Below are 23,482 nucleotides of genomic sequence, written 5' to 3' on the forward strand. Positions count from 1 at the left end.
TCAAGAAATTGATGATGCTAGTAACTAGGGAAGCTAAAACTTTTGAAGTAGGTTTTTGGTTTTTAGAGGGTTTTTTATGTTTTTTTTTCTTAATGCCGTGAAGAAGTGTGTACAAAATCTATGGAAGCATTCAGAGATCTGTTTTCTTTCAACACTTGGGAATTTTAAAGCAAATCAATATGTCCCAGCAGCATTCATTTGTCTTGTCCTAATGTCATTGTCGGTTTTACATTTAATACTTTAGATACATTAGTATGTCTGGTTTCGATGGACATCCAGATGTTTGGACCTGATGCACTTACTGCTGTAAAACTCGTTGAACATCAGTGCGTTAGCCAGCAAGGAGTACCTGATGTCAGACCACAAGTAATGGATCATGGTTCTTCACAGGCCCTTGCAACAGGTGTCGCAGGTTAGTGTCACTGCAAGAGAACATACTTTTCTACAAAATTTCCTATATGGCATGTTTGACTTTTGTCTTCTGTAGGTTTCTGATTAATTTACATAAAGAAGTATAGCATTATGCATAACATGCGGCATCTTTTTCAGGCACTTGCTCACAAAGCAAATATAAAGCTATGCTAGCCAAAACTGTTGTGAAACAACCTTTAAAAGAATCAGTTTTTTTCAGTTGCTAATCTGAAAGTTATGTACGCTCCTTATTTTAACTTGGTGAGTGGAAAGAAGAAGTATCCATTCCAGATTGTTCCCATGATTTGCAGAGAATTAGAGGTCCATTTTATATTGTGTTCTACACAGAATATTATTAGGCAGTAACATACAGCATTTGATAGAATTGCAGAGATGAGATAGACGCACAGAATCATGCCTCTGTTGAAGCTGCTAAACAGCTTATTATGATATGAATTGAATTTGAACTATTATTTAAAGCTTGAAAAGTGTTTTCTTAATTGTAAATTGTAATTATGAATAATGTTTTGCAGTTTTATTTTGGGATTAAATATTGGAACTTTGGAAGTTGATGGCACAACTAACTATTATTGGTCAGGGGGAATAGGATATGTACCTCATTCTGTCTTTACTAATAAAAACACCTAGCAGTATACCATAAGTGCACACAAGATGGAACATAGCTGTTTGTTCCGGGGGAAAAATGGAGAAAGAACCATTTACGGCAGACACTGGCTTGCATGTCTAAGTGTACTGTTTCTGGAATGGGTGCAGATACCACAGTGAAAGTGACTGGAAAAGAACGTGACTAAGGGGATGAACAAGAGTGAATAGAAGGAACCGATGTGACATCGCGAGAAGATTCTTTACATTATATTTGCTTCCACTTAGGAAATGGAAAAATAATTGCTGTGTATTTGTGCTTGTTCTGGTGGAGTATTATGCCACTCTTAAATTATGTTCAGTACTCTGAAGTACTGAGATAATGGATCGTGATCGTGAATCTGGAAGCTGTCGTTCACGGAGTGCTTACGCCATCATTGCACTTCAGTGGTGGCTCTGGCCTTGGCATGCCCTGCTTTGCTTTGGTAAATTGTGGTGCAAATCTGTAGTCTGCTTAGTGCACCTTTGTGACTTGCCTTAGCTGGATACATCCTTGCTTACAAACACAAGAGAAACTGTACCAGTGAAATTCATGGAGTTGAAGTGCTTCATTCAGGAGAACAAAAATGGTTTCAGCAAGGTTTTTTTTCCCCTCATTCTCCACAGCCTCTAGGACAGCACCACACGTTGCTCCACCACCAGGAATAGTAGAAATAGACAGCGAGAAATTTGCATGTCAGTGGTAAGTGTATAGCTCTATTCAAATACTTTAATGAAGAAGAAAAACAAAGAAAAATTCCTGTATTCATGCGTCACAGAATTTTAGAGTTTGCTTCTATTTACTGTTAGAATAATTTTTCTGAAAAGTATAAAGCAAACCCATTCTGTCATTCCTTTGAAGAAGTATGAAAGAAAAAACTCAACCAGAATATTCACTCTTCGACTGTTGATATTGAAATTAGCTGTTTTCTCTCTTAGAATTTAATTTGATTTTTAACTCTGATTATGATTTATTTTTTGAATTGTCAGGCAGCACTATCTGTTTCATGAGTGTCTTCATCTTGTAATGTGTTGCTATATTACTGCACCAATATAAAAGTAATTATCAAATTATGAAGCTAGGCCCTGCAAAACTCTCATGTGATCATTGTGAGCCTCAAGCAAGTTAAGGAAGATCAAAGCCTTTTCCATCCAAATTCTCTTGCTTTCGACTAATATTGTTACTGTCAGATATTTAGAGAAAAACTATTCCGCCTGTGGTTCTCATGCAGACTGAGGGTGATCTTTCTGAACTATTTGACTTCTGTAAATCTACTTGCATTCTAAATATTTGTATTAATTGGTTCCTGATGGACCCTTCCACCTCTGCTGCTCCACAACTCATATGCTTGTCAGTTGTCTTACTGATCAGACAAGGGCCTTCAAGATGAAGTGGGTAGGATTTGTCAAAGCTTAGTGCTTTACGTCATGATTTAGTTTTCTTTACACTTACAGCAAAACTTTGATTGTATGGGGGAAATGTCGCAGATTCTTGTTGGCCAACTGATGTTGTTCCCATGCTTCTGTCTGCATACTGCAAAGTATTATTAATGTGCACTGCTGAAAAACTGAGAAATTTCACATTTAGACATTTAAACAGGGATACCTGGAGTTGAAATCACCATAGCTCAATTTAGCAATCTGCAAGTTGGTCCCTAGCCAAAGTTAGTTTTCTAGGCTGCCTTTTTAATTGATAGAGTGGGAGATTCCCCCAATAGTAAAGTGAATTGCCTTCATGTGTCTGGTTTCTGATGAGATTACAAATTACCTTCTGGTGCCACCTTCTCTCTATTGACTATAGAGAAAACTAGACATCTGTCTTTCAGTAGTAAAGTTGTAGGCAAGGCACTCTGTATAAAATGTAAAATAGAAGTTTTGACTGTTAAAATCAGTATGAGTAGGAACCATGCTGCAACTATGCGATACCATCAAGTGATAGAAAATAACGAAGCAAACAATAGAGCATTATATCAGGAAGGTTTGGAATGTCTGCTTTGTTTCTGATTCTGTATGCTTCTGCAGCTGTTAGCGTTGAATACTATTATTTTGTACTTCATTTTCTTCTGGTTAGTCTTAGGTAGATATAGGTAGTGAAAAATAAAAATTAACATCTAGTCCTGAAAATTCTCCTTAAATACTAACTGCTGCCAAAAAAAAAAAAAAAAATGCAAATTGAGAGCAGAGGAGTAGCCTCTTCCAAGCATTTTCATCAATGCTAACATGGAGTGTCTTACATTCATGTAAGTTTTCATGGTATGTTTTAGTCGTTGTTTCCTGTTGAGAGAAATGGGAAAATGAGTAAATCATGACAGTAGAATTTAGAAAAGGTACTATCTCTTGGAAGCAGCAAAAAGACAAGGTATTTAAGCTGACCTTCCTGGGTATATTATTAGCCAGCTTAGCCTCAGTAGGAGTCCTTGTAAGGTGAGTGCACATGACAGTAAAGTGCTAATCGCAGATCCCGTTTCACCGTTATAAGTCCTGAATATCTTCATTTTACTGGTACCAGTGACAGTGTGTCAGCCTAGTATGACATACCCAACTGGACAGTCATTTGTCTGATATGCTGAATTTAATTAATACCTAGACTTTCTGTTATACTGTGCTATCTCAATTTTTGTAAAAATAAAATTGTAACTCAACTGCAGGAGAAATGGCATTATACTTACTCTTTTCTGGTTATGAGAGAACACAATTTAAAGAATGTAATCATTTGCTTTTTTCTCTTTTGAAGCATCTAGCTACTTTGGGAGTGTAGGACTCTACAAAGGAGAATGCAGTGTAGTTTTCCAAAGTGTTAGCACCATATAGTAAATACTGACAATTTAAAAAATATTTTTATTCTGTCTGAGCCTATGTTCTGGTACTGGTATTTGAGCATTGTGTGGGAGTTGTTACTTACCTCCATTTGCTGCTGAGGATGAACCATTCCCATGTCTCTGGGTTGGAATAAGGGATCTGAAAGAAATAAAGTGATAGAAAAAGTTTCCTTCTCTCACAGCTTCCTGCTTGGGGGTTGGATGATCTGTGTGCTTGTGGAGAGTCTGTAGGAGATACAAATAGTTTCTCTTCCTGGAAATTGAACGTTAGACAGAACAGGTTGTTCAAGGATTTTATTGATGTCTACGTAGCGTGGGAGTCCATGAATGAGAGCGTGTGTTTGTGTGCGTACTCTCTTCGAATCCCAGTCCGCTCTCTCCTGCCTTCACACCTCTATCAGAATGGCAGGGTTGAGACTGTTACTGTATCTATGGTTTTATTTGTATTTTAAAGTAAGACTGCATTAGCAGATCTGTTGAGAAAATCTTGGTTTTGATACAGACACTGACTTTTGATAGAAATTTCTGATGAAGAATTAGCTAGCATTCAGTCCATCTCTTGCTAAATTAGAATCGTTAAGAAATAAGAACAGAGCTGTGGGGAGGAGACATCACCAAATAAGGCATTCTTTTTTGGTTTTGTTTCTGAGTATACAATAAAAAGGCATATGGAGAGACTATTTTGCATATTATGTATGTGAATAAGGTGTTGCATGTAAAACTAACCACGTGTGTTAGGGGTCCTATGTGTTGAATCATAAGCAGTGAGAAGGCGAAAGTGTGGAACAGACATTTAACAAGACAATATACTAAAATGCTATTTTCTGTGTTGTTATCAGGTCTCAAAAGTCTCTGTGATACAGACAGAAGTGTTTTAACAACCCTTTTAAAAGTACTTTCTCTATATTTTGCTTCATAGTTTATTTTTTCATCCTCAGGTTGAATGCACATTTTGAGGTGAATCTTGATTGCTCAGTCTCTCGAGCAGAAATGTACTCTGAATACCTCTCTACCTGTAGTAAATTAGCTCGAGGTGGAATCCTAACGTCAACTGGATTTTATAAATGTCTGCGGTAAGACAAAAATTTGTGCAACAATAAAGAAGCAATTGTATGTGCTCAGTACTAACCTGTAGCTTTAGATTTCTTTGAGAAAAGATCTACCGAGTTGAGTTTGAAAGACATCCAGTTTTGGAATTTCAAGTGAAACAAATGTTCAGAGTTTGTTTAATTTTCTTTCGTTCTATTTCAGGATCTTTGATAGGGTTCCTTCTCTGCTTGTAGTCCTTTTTAATTCTTTTCAAAGTAGTTTTTGGAGGTATTGTAGTTTTCACTTTGCAATACAGCAGGATTCTCCAATAGCATCTGAATACTCATCATTGAGGACTAACAGGTCCACCAGATAGTTGGCCAAGATCTCATACAAGCAAAGATGCAGGCATTAGTGCAGTTACTCTGCACACAAGAGCAGTTAGTTAAAACAAAAATATTGTAAGACAATTGAGTTATTGTGTTTATTAACATAGATTTATGTTTTGTTTGGCAGAACTGTCTTTCCAAATCATACAGTGAAGAGAGTAGAAGATCCAAGTAACAATGGTCAAGCACATATACATGTGGTAGGAGTGAAAAGGAGAGCTATACCACTTCCCATTCAGATGTACTATCAGCAGCAACCAACGTCGTCTACCCCAATTGTCCGGGTTGATTCAATTCCTGATGTGTCTTCGTCTCCTTCGCCAGCAGGTTTTTAAAATAATTCAATATCAAGTATTTTGCATTGATTCTGAAATGACAATAAAAGACAAAAGTTTTTGAAAATATTTTGCAAGTGTTAGAAGTCAGGGCCACATGTTTTGATTTTATTCAATAATGTGTTGCATTATTGAATAAATACAATAGTATTGCAGTATGTACTTGCATGCCATTCTCGTATTTGATGTGTAACCCACAAACTTGTCAGTCAGCAGACAAGCCATTGTTACTGTATCATTAATTCAGATGCAGTATAGCTGAGAAGGGAAACTGCTTCATATAGAATTAGGCATTCAAGCCTTGGATTTTTAAAAATTCGTTATTGCTTCCAAACTTTTACTGTGTTTATTTCAACAGGAATCCCGCATGGGCTACCAAGCGTAGGAAATCACTATCAGAGGACCCCTATTAACCAGTCTTCAACTTTGACAGCAACACAGATGTCTTTTCCAATTCAAGGTGTTCATACTGTGGCACAGACTGTTTCTAGAATTCCACAAAATCCTTCTCTTCATACACAGCAGCAAAATGCTCCAGTGACTGTTATACAGAATAAAGGTCCAATACCCTGTGAAGTAGTGAAGGCCACAGTAATACAGAGCTCTGTTCCCCAGTCTGGTGTTCCTGTTACTATTGCTGTAGGAGGAGCACCGCAAGCTTCTAATCAAAATCACAGCACCACAGGACAACAGCCGTCTGTTACTGTTGTTAGTTCTCAGACGTTGCTTCACCACCAACCTGTAATTCAACAACAGTCTCCACTGCATGCAGTGGTACCAGGACAGATACCTTCAGGCACTCCTGTTACGGTAATTCAGCAAGCTGTACCTCAGGGTCATATATTTGGCAGAGTACAAAACATACCAGCATGCAGTTCAGCAGTTTCACAGGGTCAACAGCTAATCAGCACATCATCACAACCTGGGCAGACATCATCTCAGCAGTCTTCTGCTGGCAACCAGCAACAAGATACAGTCATCATAGCACCACAGCAGTACGTCACAACCTCTGCATCTAACATGGTTTCTGCAACCACAGTTCAAAATTTCCAAGTAGCAGCTGGGCAGGTGGTTACAATTGCAGGTGTCCAAAACCCACCAACATCTAGGGTAGGATTTCAGAATATTGCACCAAAGCCTCTGCCGTCTCAGCAAGTTCCACCTGGTGTGGTGCAGCAGCCGATGCAGCCACAGCAGCAGCCTCCACCACCATCCCAGCAAAGTGTAGTGATTGTAAGCCAACCAGCTCAGCAAGGTCAAACGTATGCACCAGCCATTCATCAAATAGTGCTTGCTAACCCAGCTTCTCTTCCCGCTGGTCAAACCGTCCAGTTGACTGGACAGCCGAGCATTACTCCATCTTCTTCACCATCCCCCAGTCCGGTTACAAATAATCAAGTCCCTACAGTTATGTCACCTTCATCTACCACTCCTCAGTCACAAGGACCCCCTCCTACTGTCAGCCAGATGCTTTCTGTAAAGAGGCAGCAGCAGCAGCAACATTCACCAGCATCATCGCAGCAGCAGGTACAGGTACAACAACCGATACAAATGCAAGTTCAGTCACAACAAGCTAATACAGGAGTTGGCCAACCTAACTCTGGTGAGTCTAGTCTGATAAAACAACTGCTTCTTCCAAAAAGAGGCCCCTCAACTCCAGGGGGGAAGCTTATACTCCCAGCTCCACAGATTCCTCCACCTAACAATGCAAGAGCTCCTAGCCCTCAGGTGGTTTATCAGATGGCCAATAACCAGGCACCAGGTTTTGGAGTTCAAGGACAGTCTCCAGCTCAGCAGCTGCTAGTTGGACAGCAAAATGTTCAGCTGGTCCCGGGTGCAATGCAGCCCCAAGGGGCAGTACAAACAGTACCCATTTCTAATTTACAGATATTGCCGGGCCAGTTGATCTCAAACAGCCCAGCAACTATTTTCCAAGGGACTACTGGCAACCAGGTTACGATAACAGTTGTGCCAAATACGAGTTTTGCAACTGCAACTGTGAGTCAGGGAAATGCAACTCAAATCATTGCTCCAGCAGGAATTGCAGTGAGTGGAGCACAGACAGGAGTTGGGCTACAGGTGCAAACACTTCCAGCTACTCAAGCACCTTCAGCTGGACAATCACCGTGTACTGCTGCTCCCCCGTTCAAAGGTGATAAAATAATTTGCCAAAAGGAGGAAGAAGCAAAGGAAGCAACAGGTTTACACATTCATGAACGTAAAATTGAAGTTATGGAGAATCCTTCCTGCCGAAGAGGAGCTGCAAATGCCAGCAATGGGGATGCAAAAGAAAATGAAATGCAGGTGGGAAGTCTTTTAAATGGGAGAAAGTATAGTGACTCCAGTCTACCTCCTTCTAACTCAGGGAAAACTCAGAATGAGGCCAATCAGTGCTCACAAGTCAGTAATGGGCCATCATTAGAAATGGGTGAGAACGGAGCTCCTGGAAAGCAGAACTTTGAACAAATGGACGCACAGGAAATTAAAAGTGATTTGAAGAAGCCCCTAGTTAATGGAATCTGTGATTTTGATAAAGGAGATGGTTCTCATTTGAGCAAAAACATTCCAAATCACAAAACTTCCAATCATGTAGGAAATGGTGAGATATCTTCAGTGGAACAACAAGGGAATTTGGATGCCACGCAGCAAGATACTGCCAAAGGTGATCAAGGGGAAAGAATTTCTAATGGGCCTGTATTAACTTTGAGTAGTTCACCTGTTGTAAGCGGTACACAGGAGGCTGCAAAACTGTTAACCCAGCAACTTAGTGGTACCAACACTGATTTACCTAATGGACCTCTAGCTTCAAGTTTGAATTCAGATGTGCCTCAGCAACGCCCAAGTGTAGTTGTCTCACCACAATCTACAGCCTCTGTTATACAGGGGCATCAAATCATAGCAGTTCCACACTCAGGACCTAGAGTGTCCCAGTCTACCCTGTCATCCGAAGTTCGGTCTACTAATGGCACAGCAGAATGCAAAACTGTAAAGAGGCCAGCAGAGGATAATGACAGGGAAACTGTTCCAGGAATTCCAAATAAAGTAGGAGTTAGAATTGTTACAATCAGTGACCCCAACAATGCTGGTTGCAGTGCAACTATGGTTGCTGTGCCAGCTGGAGCGGATCCAAGCACTGTAGCGAAAGTAGCAATAGAAAGTGCTGTTCAACAAAAGCAGCAGCATCCAACCACGTATATACAAAGCATGGTCACACAGGTATGTTGCAATGTTCTTTTTATGTTTATTCCAACTGTGATTCTGACTAATGCTGTGAAATAATGGGGGTGAAAATGTAAACTCAGTCAATATCTCTTGCATAGTATTTCAAATATTCAGAAAATTATGGTTGCTGTTCTTTCATGGACTGAAGTTCTAATAGTTTGCATACTTCTTTGATGTCAATAACAGTAGTGGAACGTAAAATAGTCTGTAGCTTGATAATACACAGTAAGGAAACAACGTCTGTTCACTGATTTCTTTCTTAAAGGATTAACTGTTCTGAAAACAACAATGATTTGTTGTATAGTCTTGTAAAAATGTCAGGATTGTTCTGCATTTTATTCTTGGTCTTTATTGGTTATGGAGGGGTGAATGTGTCTTTTTTGCAAGTTAATCACTGCAACTGCTTCTGGCTTGCTGAAATGAGCTGAAGTTCTTGCATTTAAAGGTGATCTTGAAAGGCTTGCTTCGGGTGTTCACTACAGTAAGGAGAAAGTATTGTTTTGTAAACTTGTTGAAATATGTTTATTGTGAAATATTTGTAATGTTTATTTTATTGATACAATATGCATTGTTTGGGTGTTCTTTCTGTTTGACAAACTTTGGAGAGGGCTCATTTTGGTTTTTGTTTTTTTTTTTTCCTTGATCAACTTTATTTTTTTAACCATTTGAAAGTGGTTACTCCCTAACACTTTACTAGAAACGAGGTATGGCGATCAGTTGTATGAGCATTAATAAGTACAGATAATCATATTTAAGATTATTCCAGTCTCTAGAATTTATTTTAGCTTTGTACATGGACAGAAAGTCCTTCTCCAAAAACTTTTCCTAACCTGAATAGGAGCAAAAAGAATAGAGTAGTAGGTCTGACAGGCTGTGGAGAGAAGAAATGAAATCTTCAGTGTATGTTAGTGCATTTTGATCTTGAGGTAAGACAGGTCTCCTATTTCTTATCTTCCTTTTTTCTTTGGTTGGGGTTTTGTTTGTTTTTGACTGGGTAGCAAGTATAGACCTTATGGACTTAAGCAGAGCTAGAACTCAAAATTCAACAAGTGATGGCTAGAGCTACCTCTTTTTCTGTGCAAGTTAGATTTCTGTTGGAAGCTCTTTTGACTTTCCTTCATCTAGTTGTCAGAAATCAGGACTAACAGTTAAGTTTTCTTTCTCTTTCTTTCCTTTTTTTTTTCTTTTAACTGCCACACTGCAGAGTTATATTTTTAAAATGTCTTTAAACTAGCGTGTAAATTTTCACTTAGGTTTTATCAGAGAGAGATCTGTATTTTTCTGATACGTTTTTTATCTTTGTTCTTACCAGAAATGAATTAACCAAAATGAAAGTGTCTTTTGGCAGCATAGGGAGAATGAACTAGGTTTTCTGTGGTGTGGGTGAAAAAAAGCAAGCTTATGCCTTGCTTTTTACAGTGAGTGTCTTTAGCTGTTAACACAGTTTGAATTTCTACTATAGCTTTGTTAAGGATTTGGCCGAAACAGAAAAAGGCATGGCTATGTCTCTGGAATGGAATAAATATTATCTGTGGTTATTTATTCCCTGGACATGCAGCTGACAAGAATTTTCAATTGTGTCTCAAGCAGCTATCAGACTCTCAGATTTTTGAGAGGAGGGGAATAATACAGTTAACTATTTAGTTTGTATTAGGTTAGCTGTTCTATCATGATAATAGAGAAAAAAAGATAATATTTTCTGTGCTGACAGTTTCTTTTTTACACTATCACTAATATCACTAATAGTTCCTACATTTTCCATTACATGTACAAACAGAAATGCTGCCAGTGGGGTATGCCATTCAGTACAGATTTGCAGATGAAAATAACTTGGTTTAGTGTCTGCTTCTATGGAAGCTGGCTCATTTTCAGGTCTGGAGGATGCCCCTGCTTTCTTCAAAATTACAGGAATGTGGGAGAAGAGGAGTTTATTAGTTTTGATCTTGGTGAACAAGCTAATTTGTTAGCTAATTGCCTTAACCATTACATATGGCTATATGGCTATGAATCATGTCTATCATAATGCTAAGTACTGACTTATAATAGAACCCAGTTTATAGTACTCTATTCAGATATAATGAACATCATGGTTTGGCTTAAGAAAGACTTTTAAGGATCTTTACCACTTCTTTAAAATCAATGTGTAGGACTATAAACAGTACCAAAATCATTCTAGACAGCTCTTTTTTTTTTTTTTTTTCCAAAGCTGCTGAGCAGCTGCAATAGCCATTGTTTTGCTGGAAAAGCAGATGTTAAGTATTTCCAATATTGAGTCTACTTTTAGGAGTATCTTTAAGACATCCGGAAGTACTAAGATGTAGCCAAATTCTCATTAACTCAGTTTGAGTTTTAATGATGACTTATTTTGAGGTTAGACCCTGTATTATCTCCTATTTTCTCCCTGCCATTTTGAGTCTTCCTTGTATGATAAGCAGCTTTCTTGTCCCTGACTTTTTGAAAGGCAGCAGCTAAGGAACACTGTTTTCACTTGAGCATCTGCATGGTTTTATCCTCTCTGCAGTATCTAATGTATACTGGGTGTCTTGCAGAAGAAATAGGAGAACATGATTCTTTCTGCAGACAGTGTGAAATTTATTGTAAACACAACCCAATGGAGAAAAACGGTGAGGGACAGGGAATAAAGGGATAGTAGCTATGACAAAATTACATAGCTGCTGAAGCTGTTAGTGTGTGATTTCCTGTTTGCTTGTCATCTTGAAATTTTATTCTAAACTAGAGCTTGTATTTCAGAGAAGTGAGAAAGAGATAGAGGAAGAAAATTTGTAATAAAATTACAACCCAACAGGAAGGCTGGAAAAGGAGATGTAGAGGACAGAAGAGGGAGGGGAGTATTGCTTATGCAACTGCAGCAGGATTAGTTGTCATGAACTGCAGAGAGGAGAAAATGAAGACGCTTGAGCTGAAGATGAGGAAGAACAAACAAACAGGGGAGGGAAGGGGAACAGCAAAGTGAAAACTAAGGAAAGCAAGAAAGAGTGAAATAATTCTTAAGGGAATGTAAAAGTTAAGATTTTTTTTTAATGATATGAATGGTAGTTTGAAATGGGCTGGTACTATATGCTTGGGGGGAAAATGTTGATTTAAAAGGCCTACTAAAATAATGAAAATTATATACTTGCTGCTTATAGGACAGCCCATGTAGTGTTATCGAAATCCAGTTAGACAAATACAGGTATCTTCTGTGTATAATCTGTGATTGTTCCACATTAATTGTGCCCCTCACCAGAACTCATTGAAAAATACACATATACTGACTTTAAAGATTTTTTTTTAAAAAAATTTTTATACAAAAATTGGGTTATGGGTATATGGGTTATGTCAGAAGAGGAACATATGATACACAGTGTTGCAATTTTTTTTTCTTATATCTCCATCTGTGTTTTGTAAGCTCATGAAATGTAGTCTGAGAGGAGACAGAACTGGCACTTTCTCGGTTTCTTTTTCTTTTATTTCTGTGTTCCCTGCTCCTGGATTATTGCTCTGCTGAGGCATTGTGCTGGACTAGTGGATGAAAAAGAAGAAGAAATGAGCAATTACCTACCTGTACATTTTCAACTTTTTCTTACTCCTCTTCAAACGCCCCCGAAACATCTGCTAAGCATAACCATGTTGGCTTGTCCCAAATGGTGTGTGTGTTGAAGGAATGCTCTGATACCACGCCAGGTTCCTAGAAATGAGCCAATCTGATTTAAACTGCCTTATCTGGCTTTTAAAGTAATCACTTCCCTGCTCATCATTGTCACCCCATCATAAACAATGCATTCCCATTTCTCTGAAGGCCGCCCACTTGAAACATGCTTGTGTGGAAATTTAGGTGGCAAAAACGGTGTGAGCATTGCCTGAACTGTTTGCTCCTGCCCTCTGTTGATTGGGAAGTTGAGAGTTACCATGCACCAGAAAGCAGGTGTGTAGGCCCAGGAGGTGTAATTCATTCCTAGCGACAGAGTAAATGAGTTTCTCAGCTGGAAGTACTGAAATACATAATCTCTGTGCTTTTATTGCTCTTCACTTGTGAAGCACACGGTTGCAAGGAGACTTAAACTTCAGTAATCTAAGAGGAAAAGAACAAGTATTTTAGTGCCTACCCATCCACCTGACCCCCCTTCCTCACACTCAAATCCTGCTGTATTCCTTTTCAGCTTATAGGTTACCTTTTTATATATGTTCATTATTGTGAAGAAGCTAAACATAAAATTTTGTGATACCAAACTGTAAATCCTATGAAATTTTAAAATCTATTTTTACTAATAATCAACTGCTTATTGTTGAGTTAAATGTATTTACAATGGGTGCGCACATACTAATGGTGGGAGGAAAAAATCCAGCCTAATGTTTTTCAACTGTGTACGGCTCTATATGTCAACAGGACCCCCATCACACTGGGATGCAGTGTGTTCTCTTGCTGATGGCACAGTCGGCCTCGTAAATAAAATGGGCAGGTACAGTGCTAAAATGGAGTTACCTATTAATACCTAAAGGGAATGGCACCACTGCTTCTGTGAAATAGAGGTGGAGGCCATTTCTGGCCCCAAGCCATAGGGTTTGTTATTCCTACAACACAGGGAGCTCATGTGCCCAAATGGAGGAGCTCTTGTGCGTAAAAATAAGTTAGTATCTTTTGTAAACAGTCCATTCTAGCTAGCACAAAGCTCTTAGCTTTACTCTTAGTTTTCATGACTATGCTGGACTTCCTTTCTTTTTTTTTTTTTTTTTTTTTTCCTTCCCCCTCCCAATATCTTGATCTAAAGTCACATAGTCTAGAGATAAAATCTCCTTCTGCTTATTAAAACCCTGGCAGTGTTTAAGGCCAGATTGGATGAGGCTTTGAGCAACCTGGTCTAGTGGAAAGGTGTCCCTGCCTGTGGCAGGGGGGTTGGAACTAGATGATCTTGAAGGTCTCTTCCAACATAAACCATTCTATGATTATTAAAAGTAGATTGTAGTATCTGTTGTGTTAAGTAGACTGTACAGGCATTAAGGGTTTGTATTTATGTAGTTTTAAGAGTTCAGTGCAAACCGTACTGAGATAGGTGATGCTGCTAGAGGTACCTTTCAATTCTGAGATCCAGTGAGATCTGATTTGCAAAAGTGCTAAGTGGTAGCAATTGCAAATCTTATCATGGAGAGGTCTGATCTGAATATAGAAAGATGCCATGAAAAGCTTTCAAGTGTACTAGAGTTTCTGGGCATTTAATTTCTTGAGGAACCTGGAATCTATGAATGTTTTTGCTAGAGGAGGAAGTTTTGTGAAATCTTTATGCCAAGGAGAAACTTTTTTCAATGTTACTTCTCCCAGAAAGACTTTATTAGGAAAAATTAAAATGTCTGTCATAGTTCCATATGTTAAAGAAATAAGTGACTTTACATAATCATTGTGTACTGGAAACTAGGTAGCACATAGCAAGTATTTCTAGGTACGTTTCTGGAAAAAAAGGAGTTTCATTTTTGAAAAACAAAGGCTATACCTAATTTTAGTGATGTCTCTTGTATCATGCATTATTAAATCTATACATGAAAACAGAGAAGGGAAAATCCCCCAAATAGCAGTGTTTCTGATCTCTTAAATGAAGAGGGGAAAGCTTTGAGATGTTAGAATTTAAATTTCTAAAATAGAACCTAGGAAAACAAATGTAATTTTGCTGTGTATAATCAGCCCAGTTGATGGGCGAGCCATAAATTTGACTTAAAAGTACATGGAAGTTGTAACCACCTGATGCTACAAGTTTGAGCGAAACTACTCTACTTTGCAGTACAGCAGTAATAAGAGTATTCTAAACAACGACAATTATTTTACACACTTCAATTTATCAACATTTTTTTTCGCACTGAAAAAAAAAAAGGTAGAAAGAAATTGGAAGGGAAACTGAATTTTAACTTTTTGTCCTGAAGACTTGTTTCCCTTTCTGTGCTCTTTCATTTTCAGCATGTAACATTTTGTGTTGTATATCTCTGATGTCCTTGTTAAAAATAAACAATTTTTAATGAGATGGTATTAAAACCTTTGAATACCACTAGAAGAGCTTGCCAGAAAAACCCTTGAGAAAACTCATAATTCTGGATTAATTGCAGGGTTTGCTTGGAATGGAGTAAATAATGCATGAACCACACATTGAATGATGAGAATTAAATGAAACACTGAATTCATTCAGTAAGCTCACTCTCTCTCCAGCACATTAAATGAGACAGAAGTTCTATAGGGATAAAAAAATCACATAAAGACCATAATAATGTATTGATATCAGGATGCCAAGTGAAGACTGCAAAACAAGCTGTATTGCTTGATGGTTTTACTTTCAGCTTCAGTTTGAAAATGCCTTGTTAAAGAGATGTTGATCTTAAAGGGCTTCACTTGTGTTTACCTTTTGTTAAAAGATATATTGTGAAGATTCATTACCCAATCTGCAAACTAGCTTAGAGCTCTTTAGATGAAAATTGTTGCAGAGTTCAAAATAATTTGTAGTTGTTACTAATGGACTCAAGAGTCCTTTCTTACAACTTTTCACACACGCAGCTCACGGGCATCATTCAATAGTTGTGCTGTGTTCAGGAGTTTTGCTGAGTTTTCCCTTATTTTTATCAGGATTTATGCTTAGATATTGGAAGTGTTTTGGTTTTGATGAGTCTTTTTTGCTGTCCTTTTGGTCATGTTATTAGCGTTGTACGGTCTGTGATAGTTATTAACTCATTACCTTGTGTGACTGTTGTCCACAATGCCAGTAGAGAGCAGCAGGAAGAAAACTTAAGATCAATACGCAAATTAAATGTTAGAAGTTGCACTTAACTGTTTGTTTCTTTACAATTAAAGTCTAAAGCTATTCAGTAACAGAGCTGTAAAGACGTAAACAGAGTATTGTGTGCACCACTTTAAAGTGCTTCTTTTATAATAGTAAGAAACACAGACTTGAAAGTAGTTTTGTTTGGTCTCTAAAAGAGTGTTACATTCCTTTTCTAACAGTAGGGAAGAAAAGCATGTTAGGTCTTCCTTCCTAGATAATATTCAAAAGCTTATTTTTTTATTTTCATCATCTTTATAAACATCTTGCTGGCCAGAGCCTTCCAGTAAAAAAGCAAGCAGAGTAACAGTATTCTGACATAAGCACTGTTCTGAAATGGGCAAGTCCAGCATTCAGTATCTATTATTCAGAAAAAGAAATACAATTGACATGTTTTGGCTTTTTTTAATCATTTTTAGGCCACTTTTAAAATAGTTTTTATTCACTGTTAAAGTAAGCGTCTTGTAATAGTGCAAGGGAGCAAGGGGAACATCTTTTTCCTTTCTGAAATGGTTATATTTCACTGCATGCAAGCTGTATGGCATGTTTTGCGAGAGCGTGAAGAATTACATTATTTGCCAAGTTTTATAGAGAAAATGGTATGTCATAGTTCGAGCCTACTGGTCTTGATAGTGTTTTCTTCAGCATTGTTCGGTTTTACCTTTTCTTACTCACTTTGTAACACAGGCTGATGTGTACTAATGCGGCAGTTATATAAGAATTCCACAGATGCAGCACATAAAACCATTTCATCAAAGAACATAAAACAGTTTCAGATGTATCAGTGCTCATTTTACTTATTTTAGCAAATATTTCTCCTACAGTTACTGAGGAAAGCAAACTACTCCTCTGTGCTGATGACATTGCAACCCATTGAGTTTGCATGGTTTTTTTCTTTCTTAAAGAACAAAGAAAGCCTTTGCAAAATAATGCTAACCTTTGCTCCACTACTGCCCTTGAGAAATTCCTTTGCAGTCATAATTTTGTATTTGAATTTAGGCACAAGGTTTAGTAACTTGAATATTAGAAACTTCTGCATAAATACTACAGTGTAAAAGTTGTATGTCCCTCATGTTACTGTGTCTATTTATGGTTATTCAGAGTTCAAAGTGTTAAAATCTGAAAACTTGTGGTGGATTAGAGTGTAAAACAAAAGATCTTTGAACAAACAGCAAACTGTATGTCAAGTCTTGAAATAAGCCCTGTTTAAAACTGTGTTTTAACTTTTTCTGCAGAGCACACCTGCAACGTCGATACCAACAGTGCAAGTACAGGGCCAGCAGATCAATTTGCAGCCACCTTCATACACTGCAGCAAGTCAGCATGCAGACCAAATGAAAAAACCTGGACAGAACTTCATGTGTCTGTGGCAATCTTGTAAAAAGTAAATGGCTCCTTTATTTAACTACTTTTACTAATCTGTAACAGATGCTTGTATATAGAAGGTGGTTCTACAAGTTGTATCCATTCCGTTTCCTTAAGTTAACTTGTACTTAGTGCGGAAAAGAAAAAGTGAAAAGTGTTGAGGAAGCTGTAGCTGAGATGGGGGAGTGCAAGACATTGAACTGCTCTCAATTATACTTCAGAGCATAAAATGAGTATTATGTGGCTTTCTTGTAATATATCGATTCTTCAGTAATAAAATACTGTCATGTAGTTAAGTTAAAAGAAAAAAGCCTAGCTCTGAAGCTTGTTCTTTGTATTGCAAATACAAAAATAGTTACTGTACTCAAGTTACAAATCCTGTCTTGACATTTTCTTGTGTTTCCAGCTTTTACCCTTTCTTGTGTTCCCAGTTTTGCAAGAGTAGGGTGTTGCATTTCTATGCCCTGGTCAAAGTCTTACTTAGATTATGACTAATTTTAGTGATTATGATACCATTTGTTTGCTGCAGGACTCCATTGTCACGAAAGGAAATAAAAAGGAACTTAGCCTTAAGACTAGACAGCAATGATTAGACTTCTTTGGATTTGTTGTTGTTGTCCTTAAAAGAAGAGGAGTGAGCTAGCTGAATTTTGGATGTAGGCTTATAAAAACATACTACCCTTGTATATCTTGACACTGATTTTTAAAATAACCTATAAACATAAAATAGCATATGAATATGCTTAGTTTTCGGTGAAGGGTACAGATGGGTGAAACAAAGGTAGTTGTCAAATAGCTGCTTTAAAAACAGTGAGAGAAATTGCATAACATATAGGATGGGCATGAAAAAGGTAAGACACTTAGTCATTGTGGGACAACACAAAGACGAGCTGATTTAGCAGAAAGCTAGTGTGTAGGCATTCAGAAAGTTGGGATGAAATGATGGAGAAGTTCGAATGTTTGGAAGTGATGGTGAAAATGAGGCATTTGAACAGAATTAGAGGAGTACTGAAAGACAGTTAATCTGCAGACCCCTGAAGCTTTAATTTCTGTTTCTTTCATTCCTTACAAACTTAATTCAAAGATCGTTAAGTCAATGCAAGAGATACAGATGTTAGATAAGACTCTGACTGGTACTGTAGAGATCTGGTGCTTTTTAAATCATTGCCCTGTTTTCACCTTAAAAGTGATTTTTGTTTCTTTGGTAGGTGACACTTCTCTGTGTAAGAAATACATGTAAGGCTTTACTTACTTTTTACTTTACTCCTTTACTACTAATAAGTATAACCGTAGAGCCATACTCTGCTGGCTACACAACAGGTGCATAAACACCTGTGTGGGTATAAGAGTGGGTTGTACTGAGGTGGAAGTGAAAAGCTGAGGCAGTTTCTTAGCAGAAGCCTCACCAATTTATACCATATTGAAGAGTTTGCTGAACTACAGTTTTGAAACATAAGTTAGCCACCAGCTTTCTTCTATGACTAAAGTTATGTAGGATGAGTTGTGTAGAGTTGAGGTGACATCTAACCATGATGTCACACGTGAACTAGGATATGAATATGTGCAGACAAATTTTGGGGCACGAGGAGGAACAATACAATTATGATTACCTTACATTATCAGTCTTTTTGTAAGTCTGTCTTAAAATATTATTCCAGTAAGTTTTCCTGAAACTGAAGTTAAGGGCTACGAAGCCCATATTTCACAAGTTGATCGCTATGTTGTATCTCAAAGGTAGTGTTTTAGTGTTGCTTTAGTTTCTCCTGTTGTTACTTACTGTACTGATTTTTATTCATGGTTAAGTTTCATTATTTTCAAAAGCCTTCAGAGATTTTTGCATTGATAGATTGTAGTCCATGTGACACGCAGCTCTTGTTCTTATGCTGTCTCTTACTTTTAAAATACTTATTTCAGTCCCAGCCTAAAAACAGGTTAGATAAACATTACACTCAGCATTCTCTGTGGTGAAGAGAGGACCAAAATGTTAAGTTAGCATATTCCTCAGATGTATATTGTTTATTCATATTCCTTCAACAGCCTGATTAAAAACAGGAGTATCAAATCTCCTGTAGGCTTCCTGCTTCTAACAGATATAAAGAAAAATTTGGAATTGCCACCTGTTATTGTAACTTTTATTTATCACTCTCAATCTTGGCTGGTTTTATTGAGTTGTTTAAGCAGGAAACAAGAAGATCTGTTGAGTGGCTCATTAGTCTATGTGAACTTTACATCAACTACTTGGTTTTATTCATGATTGTTTAGCAGTTGTTTTTCCTAGATATTAAGCAGGCAGGTTCATCATAGCGAATGATAGAACAGTGTTTCTTTCGTGGTGTTCACAATTAACCAGAAAGATACGACAGGAGACAAATTTGATACAGTCATTTGCACCTGTTTCTCTATGCATATTTTTTAGTTTATTCTCACAATATGTTAGCATTAAGTTTCCCTTCCAGGATGTATTGCAGAAGGCAGTGAAGGCCTTCAAAAGCATTTTGTTGAGAATCAGAATAAATACAAATAAATAAAATAGTATGTTCTTTTCCTACCCAGTAACTTGGCTGCTGCAGTCAGCAGCATTCCAGTGGCGTGGGTGTGGGTTCTGCCGTTTTGTTTTTTAGAACTGAATTAGGAAACATTATACCAAGATTTTGGAATTTAGTAGTGTCTGAAGACCACAACCAGATCAAGCCCAATTATGCAAATAGTTGTAATGATTGGCCTCTCGCAGATGTATTTGGGTTTTGTATCTGAAGTGGAAGTAAAACTCTAAGAGGTGGTGGTCAGCACACTACTTTGCATTGAGGATATAACAGAAAGTAGGTGTTTTCCTTTGAAATTCAGCTGTCTGCAAGTACTGCTAATTGTATTCAGCTTAATTTAAAAGCTGCTGTTTTGTTTCACAGGTAGGCAGGAGATGTCTGCTCTTGAATTGCTTGGCATTTAAAAAGTAAATTGGAAATGTACTCAAATCTCCGCTGCCTGTCAAGTCGCTATTAGTTTATGGTTCTGTTCAGCAGCTGAACAGAATGATGGAGAAATTAAGCGGGACACAAGAGTCTAAACTCAGCTGACTGTATTCTCAGTACTTAAGCTGGTTTTTTAATTACTATGTTTAGGTGTTTATTTAAGGAAAAATAGTTTTTCTCTGCAAAATGGTAGTAAATTGGAATCTTCTTAGATCAGCGATTGAAGTATAACACTGAATGTATTCTACAGTGAATGAACCAACATAGCTGAAATAGTTTTATTTTTCTTCAAGCCTTGCCATGTTGAATAAAAAAGTTTAAAGCTACATTTTTGGGTTTCACTTATGCTATGGAATTTGTTTCATCCATGCCAGGAATTATTCATAAACAGGTTTGTGCCAGGCTTAAGTTTACATACTGACTTTCCCCTTTATTGTGGAAAGACATCTTTCTGGTCCTTTGAAACATCAGCTTTTGCTGTTGAGCCAATGTACATGTAAAACATTTTATTTTCATTTCCTACTGTGGGCTGCCTGGACTAACAGCAAAAGGCAGGTATTTCTCCTTCCCGTCTTCCCTTCAGTAACAGCTGGCTGGCATGGAAAAGATGAATGCTTTTTAAGAGAGCAGTATTTATTGCCTTTGCAGAAGGTAATTGCTGTATTACAGTTGGTTATTGCAGTAGGATTCAGTTTCTAACTAAGACGCGTCTCTGGGTGAAATTAGCTTTTTGACACCTTTATGGGGTTCAGGTAGCAGTGTCTGTACACATAGGCCTAGGTATCGATTGCAAGTATGTTTGCATAATGGACAGTATTGAAATGAGCAGTAGGATGTGGAAGGAGGTGGCTGGATCAAAGCACCTGCTGATACTGCTATTCATATGCTGAGAGTTCTGACTTGAACTTGTCCATAAATGGCTGCTATAGGCTTAAGGTGTTGCTTCATCCTTGGCTGCTTGCTGTAAGTCTCTGATTGGAGGTCATCTCCCTCTTGCACCCTTCAGCCCAGTGAGTTCAGTCAGACATCTTAACACAAAATACTGTTTCTTGTTAACTGAAACTAAAATACTGGCATGTGAACCGGAGTGTCTGAGATGGTGTTTCCTCTTTGGTAAGACTGCTGCACCAGTGGCATCCGTCCAGAAAGTGTGTGAAGACAGCTGGTGGTAATGACTTCCCAAAGGGCTGCAGCTACGTTTCTAGACGTCTTCTGTCCAGGCCTTAAGTGGGTGTTGATAAGCTGCGTTAGTTGTATTGAAATGAATTGCAAGCAGCTAGTCTCTTCTTTATTTTGGCCATTTTTTCCCTGTTGAAGTAAGGGATGTAATTTGTAACACTTGAGATACGTTTTAAGGTGTATCTAGACTAAAAAAACCCCACGCTTGGAGTCATTCAGTATTTTCATTTAATATTGTTTGTAATACAGTTGTTCTCCATTACCATCTGATATACGTTAAAGTGACACGTCTTTTATCTGTGTGACAATTTGAAAATACAAATCTAAGAACTGTTTAAGAACTGTTGACTCACCAGTATTTTGAGGCGGCATTCACATTTTCTACCACTTTGAAATGGAAGAAGCCCTTATTGGGCTGAACTCACTGTAAGGTTATGTTGCACCTGAGTTCTCACCACACAGAACATAGGCAAACACAAAATATGCTGTCAAGAGTATTACAGGGCAGGCTTAAGCCACTTTATCTTTCATATTGATGCAGAAGCACGCCATTTGCTTAAATACTTCATGTCCTGTGCTTTGGGGCTGTCGGCAGGCAAAGTGCTTAGTCTGAGGTTCTGGAAAGTAATTTTAAAATTGAGGTTTAAATGAAGGTATTAAAAAGGGTCACATAAGTGATGCTTTTTGACTTCTGTGTGCGTCAGGGAATGACATCTAGCCATTTTCCCGATATTTAGAATTCAGGTGCTAAGGAGCACTAATTTTAGATTGATCTCTTATTCCATCAGTTTTGACAAGCGTGCAGTATTGAGAGCAAATAGGATGAATGGTGTGCCTCTCTCTTTCCCAATTAAAGTTGAAATAAGGTCTGAGTATGACTGCTAGTAAAGAAGGAAAACAGGAAAAGAAACACATGAAATCCAACTTTTTTAGCTGTTTATTATTGTTTTTTACTTGTATTGCAGAGAATGGATCTGTTGGAATTAACATGCATTATTTCTTTGGTACAGTGTAAATAGAAAAATAGAAGCATGATGAGTTTCAATTGGATTTGACAAAACCATATTGCCATTTGTTGGTAGCTCACTCGTTATATATGTACATGTTTTTACTTTTAAAATGTGACAACCTTTAATTTATTAAGGTATGTCTTGTTTCAGAAAATGAAAATGTTTAGCCAGTATGGATTTATGTTTATGATATTTGTGCTTTACCATTAACTGGAAAAAAACAAACCTTAAATATCCCCTCCCCTCTTTTTTGTAGGTGGTTTCAAACACCATCACAAGTTTTCTATCATGCAGCAACTGAACATGGAGGAAAAGATGTCTACCCAGGGCAGTGCTTATGGGAGGGATGTGAACCTTTCCAGAGGCAGAGGTTTTCCTTCATTACCCACTTACAGGTGCAGATTTTCTTTCACATATTGCTTCAGAAAATAGTAGGAATTTCATGGTAAATTTTGACACACCTTTCTCATGTCTTTATCTTTTCCCCAAACAGGATAAGCACTGTTCCAGAGATGCTTTGCTTGCAGGATTAAAGCAAGATGAACATGGACAAGCAGGAAATCAGAAGCCTTCCAATAAGTAAGAGACCTCAACCTCATTAGCACTAGGGAAAATAAGAGGATTAGAAATTATTGGAAGAATTTGTGTATTTATAACTCGGCTTATCAGGTGAAACTGTGTATATGTAAAGTCTATATAACAGTAATCAAATTTGAGGTCCATTACAGTAAGACAAAAATGGGCAAAAGAGGGAATAGATTCTGATGTGGTTGCAGTTATAAAAAGAACAGGTAGTTCTTTAAGGTATATGGATCAATACTCTGTGATGAACATGGTTCTCAACATATTCTCCTGATTTTTCCCAACTGGACAGCATTTTGTAACTTTTATTGTAACAGGAAAGTGCTTATAATCCAAATGGAAAGTTATTTGTTGTGTACAGTTCAGCTGTTTCATACAGCTGAGATGGATTGTCTTGTAACTTTCTGTATTCCTTCCAGTTTTGTGGTCTACATCTGGGCAGATTTGATCCAGGGACTCTTGTAATAAACTTTCCTTTAAACAAGCAAACAAGATAAATACCAATTCCTCTGAGTCTTGTGATTTTGTGCTGCTACCTGGAATTGGCTTTGGCTCTCCTCTTTCCCAAAATTGTTTCAACCATCTGGAATTAATATTGGAGAGCACAACCCCATTGCTGTGGGTTTGTGGGGATGGTTATGTTAATATTGGAGTTACTGAGGGTTCAGTTACTTGTATAAGTGTGTTAAGACTAGGTCTTTGTTAGTAACTAACTGGAATCTCTTTGTTGCAAGCT

General features: G+C 37.7%; 1 protein-coding gene across 1 annotated transcript in view; it reads left to right on the forward strand.

Annotated features, from left to right (window-relative positions):
• ARID2 (AT-rich interaction domain 2) overlaps positions 1-23,482 on the forward strand; it is a 104,774-nt gene that overhangs the window by 73,359 nt on the left and 7,933 nt on the right. The window contains 8 exon segments of the mRNA XM_068402154.1: positions 245-412; positions 1,681-1,756; positions 4,811-4,945; positions 5,418-5,617; positions 5,984-8,841; positions 16,877-17,025; positions 22,421-22,559; positions 22,658-22,743. Of these exon segments, the coding sequence (XP_068258255.1) occupies positions 245-412; positions 1,681-1,756; positions 4,811-4,945; positions 5,418-5,617; positions 5,984-8,841; positions 16,877-17,025; positions 22,421-22,559; positions 22,658-22,743 (3,811 nt within the window).

This window comes from Nyctibius grandis, chromosome 5 (assembly GCF_013368605.1).
Source record: "Nyctibius grandis isolate bNycGra1 chromosome 5, bNycGra1.pri, whole genome shotgun sequence".
NCBI lineage: Eukaryota > Metazoa > Chordata > Aves > Nyctibiiformes > Nyctibiidae > Nyctibius > Nyctibius grandis.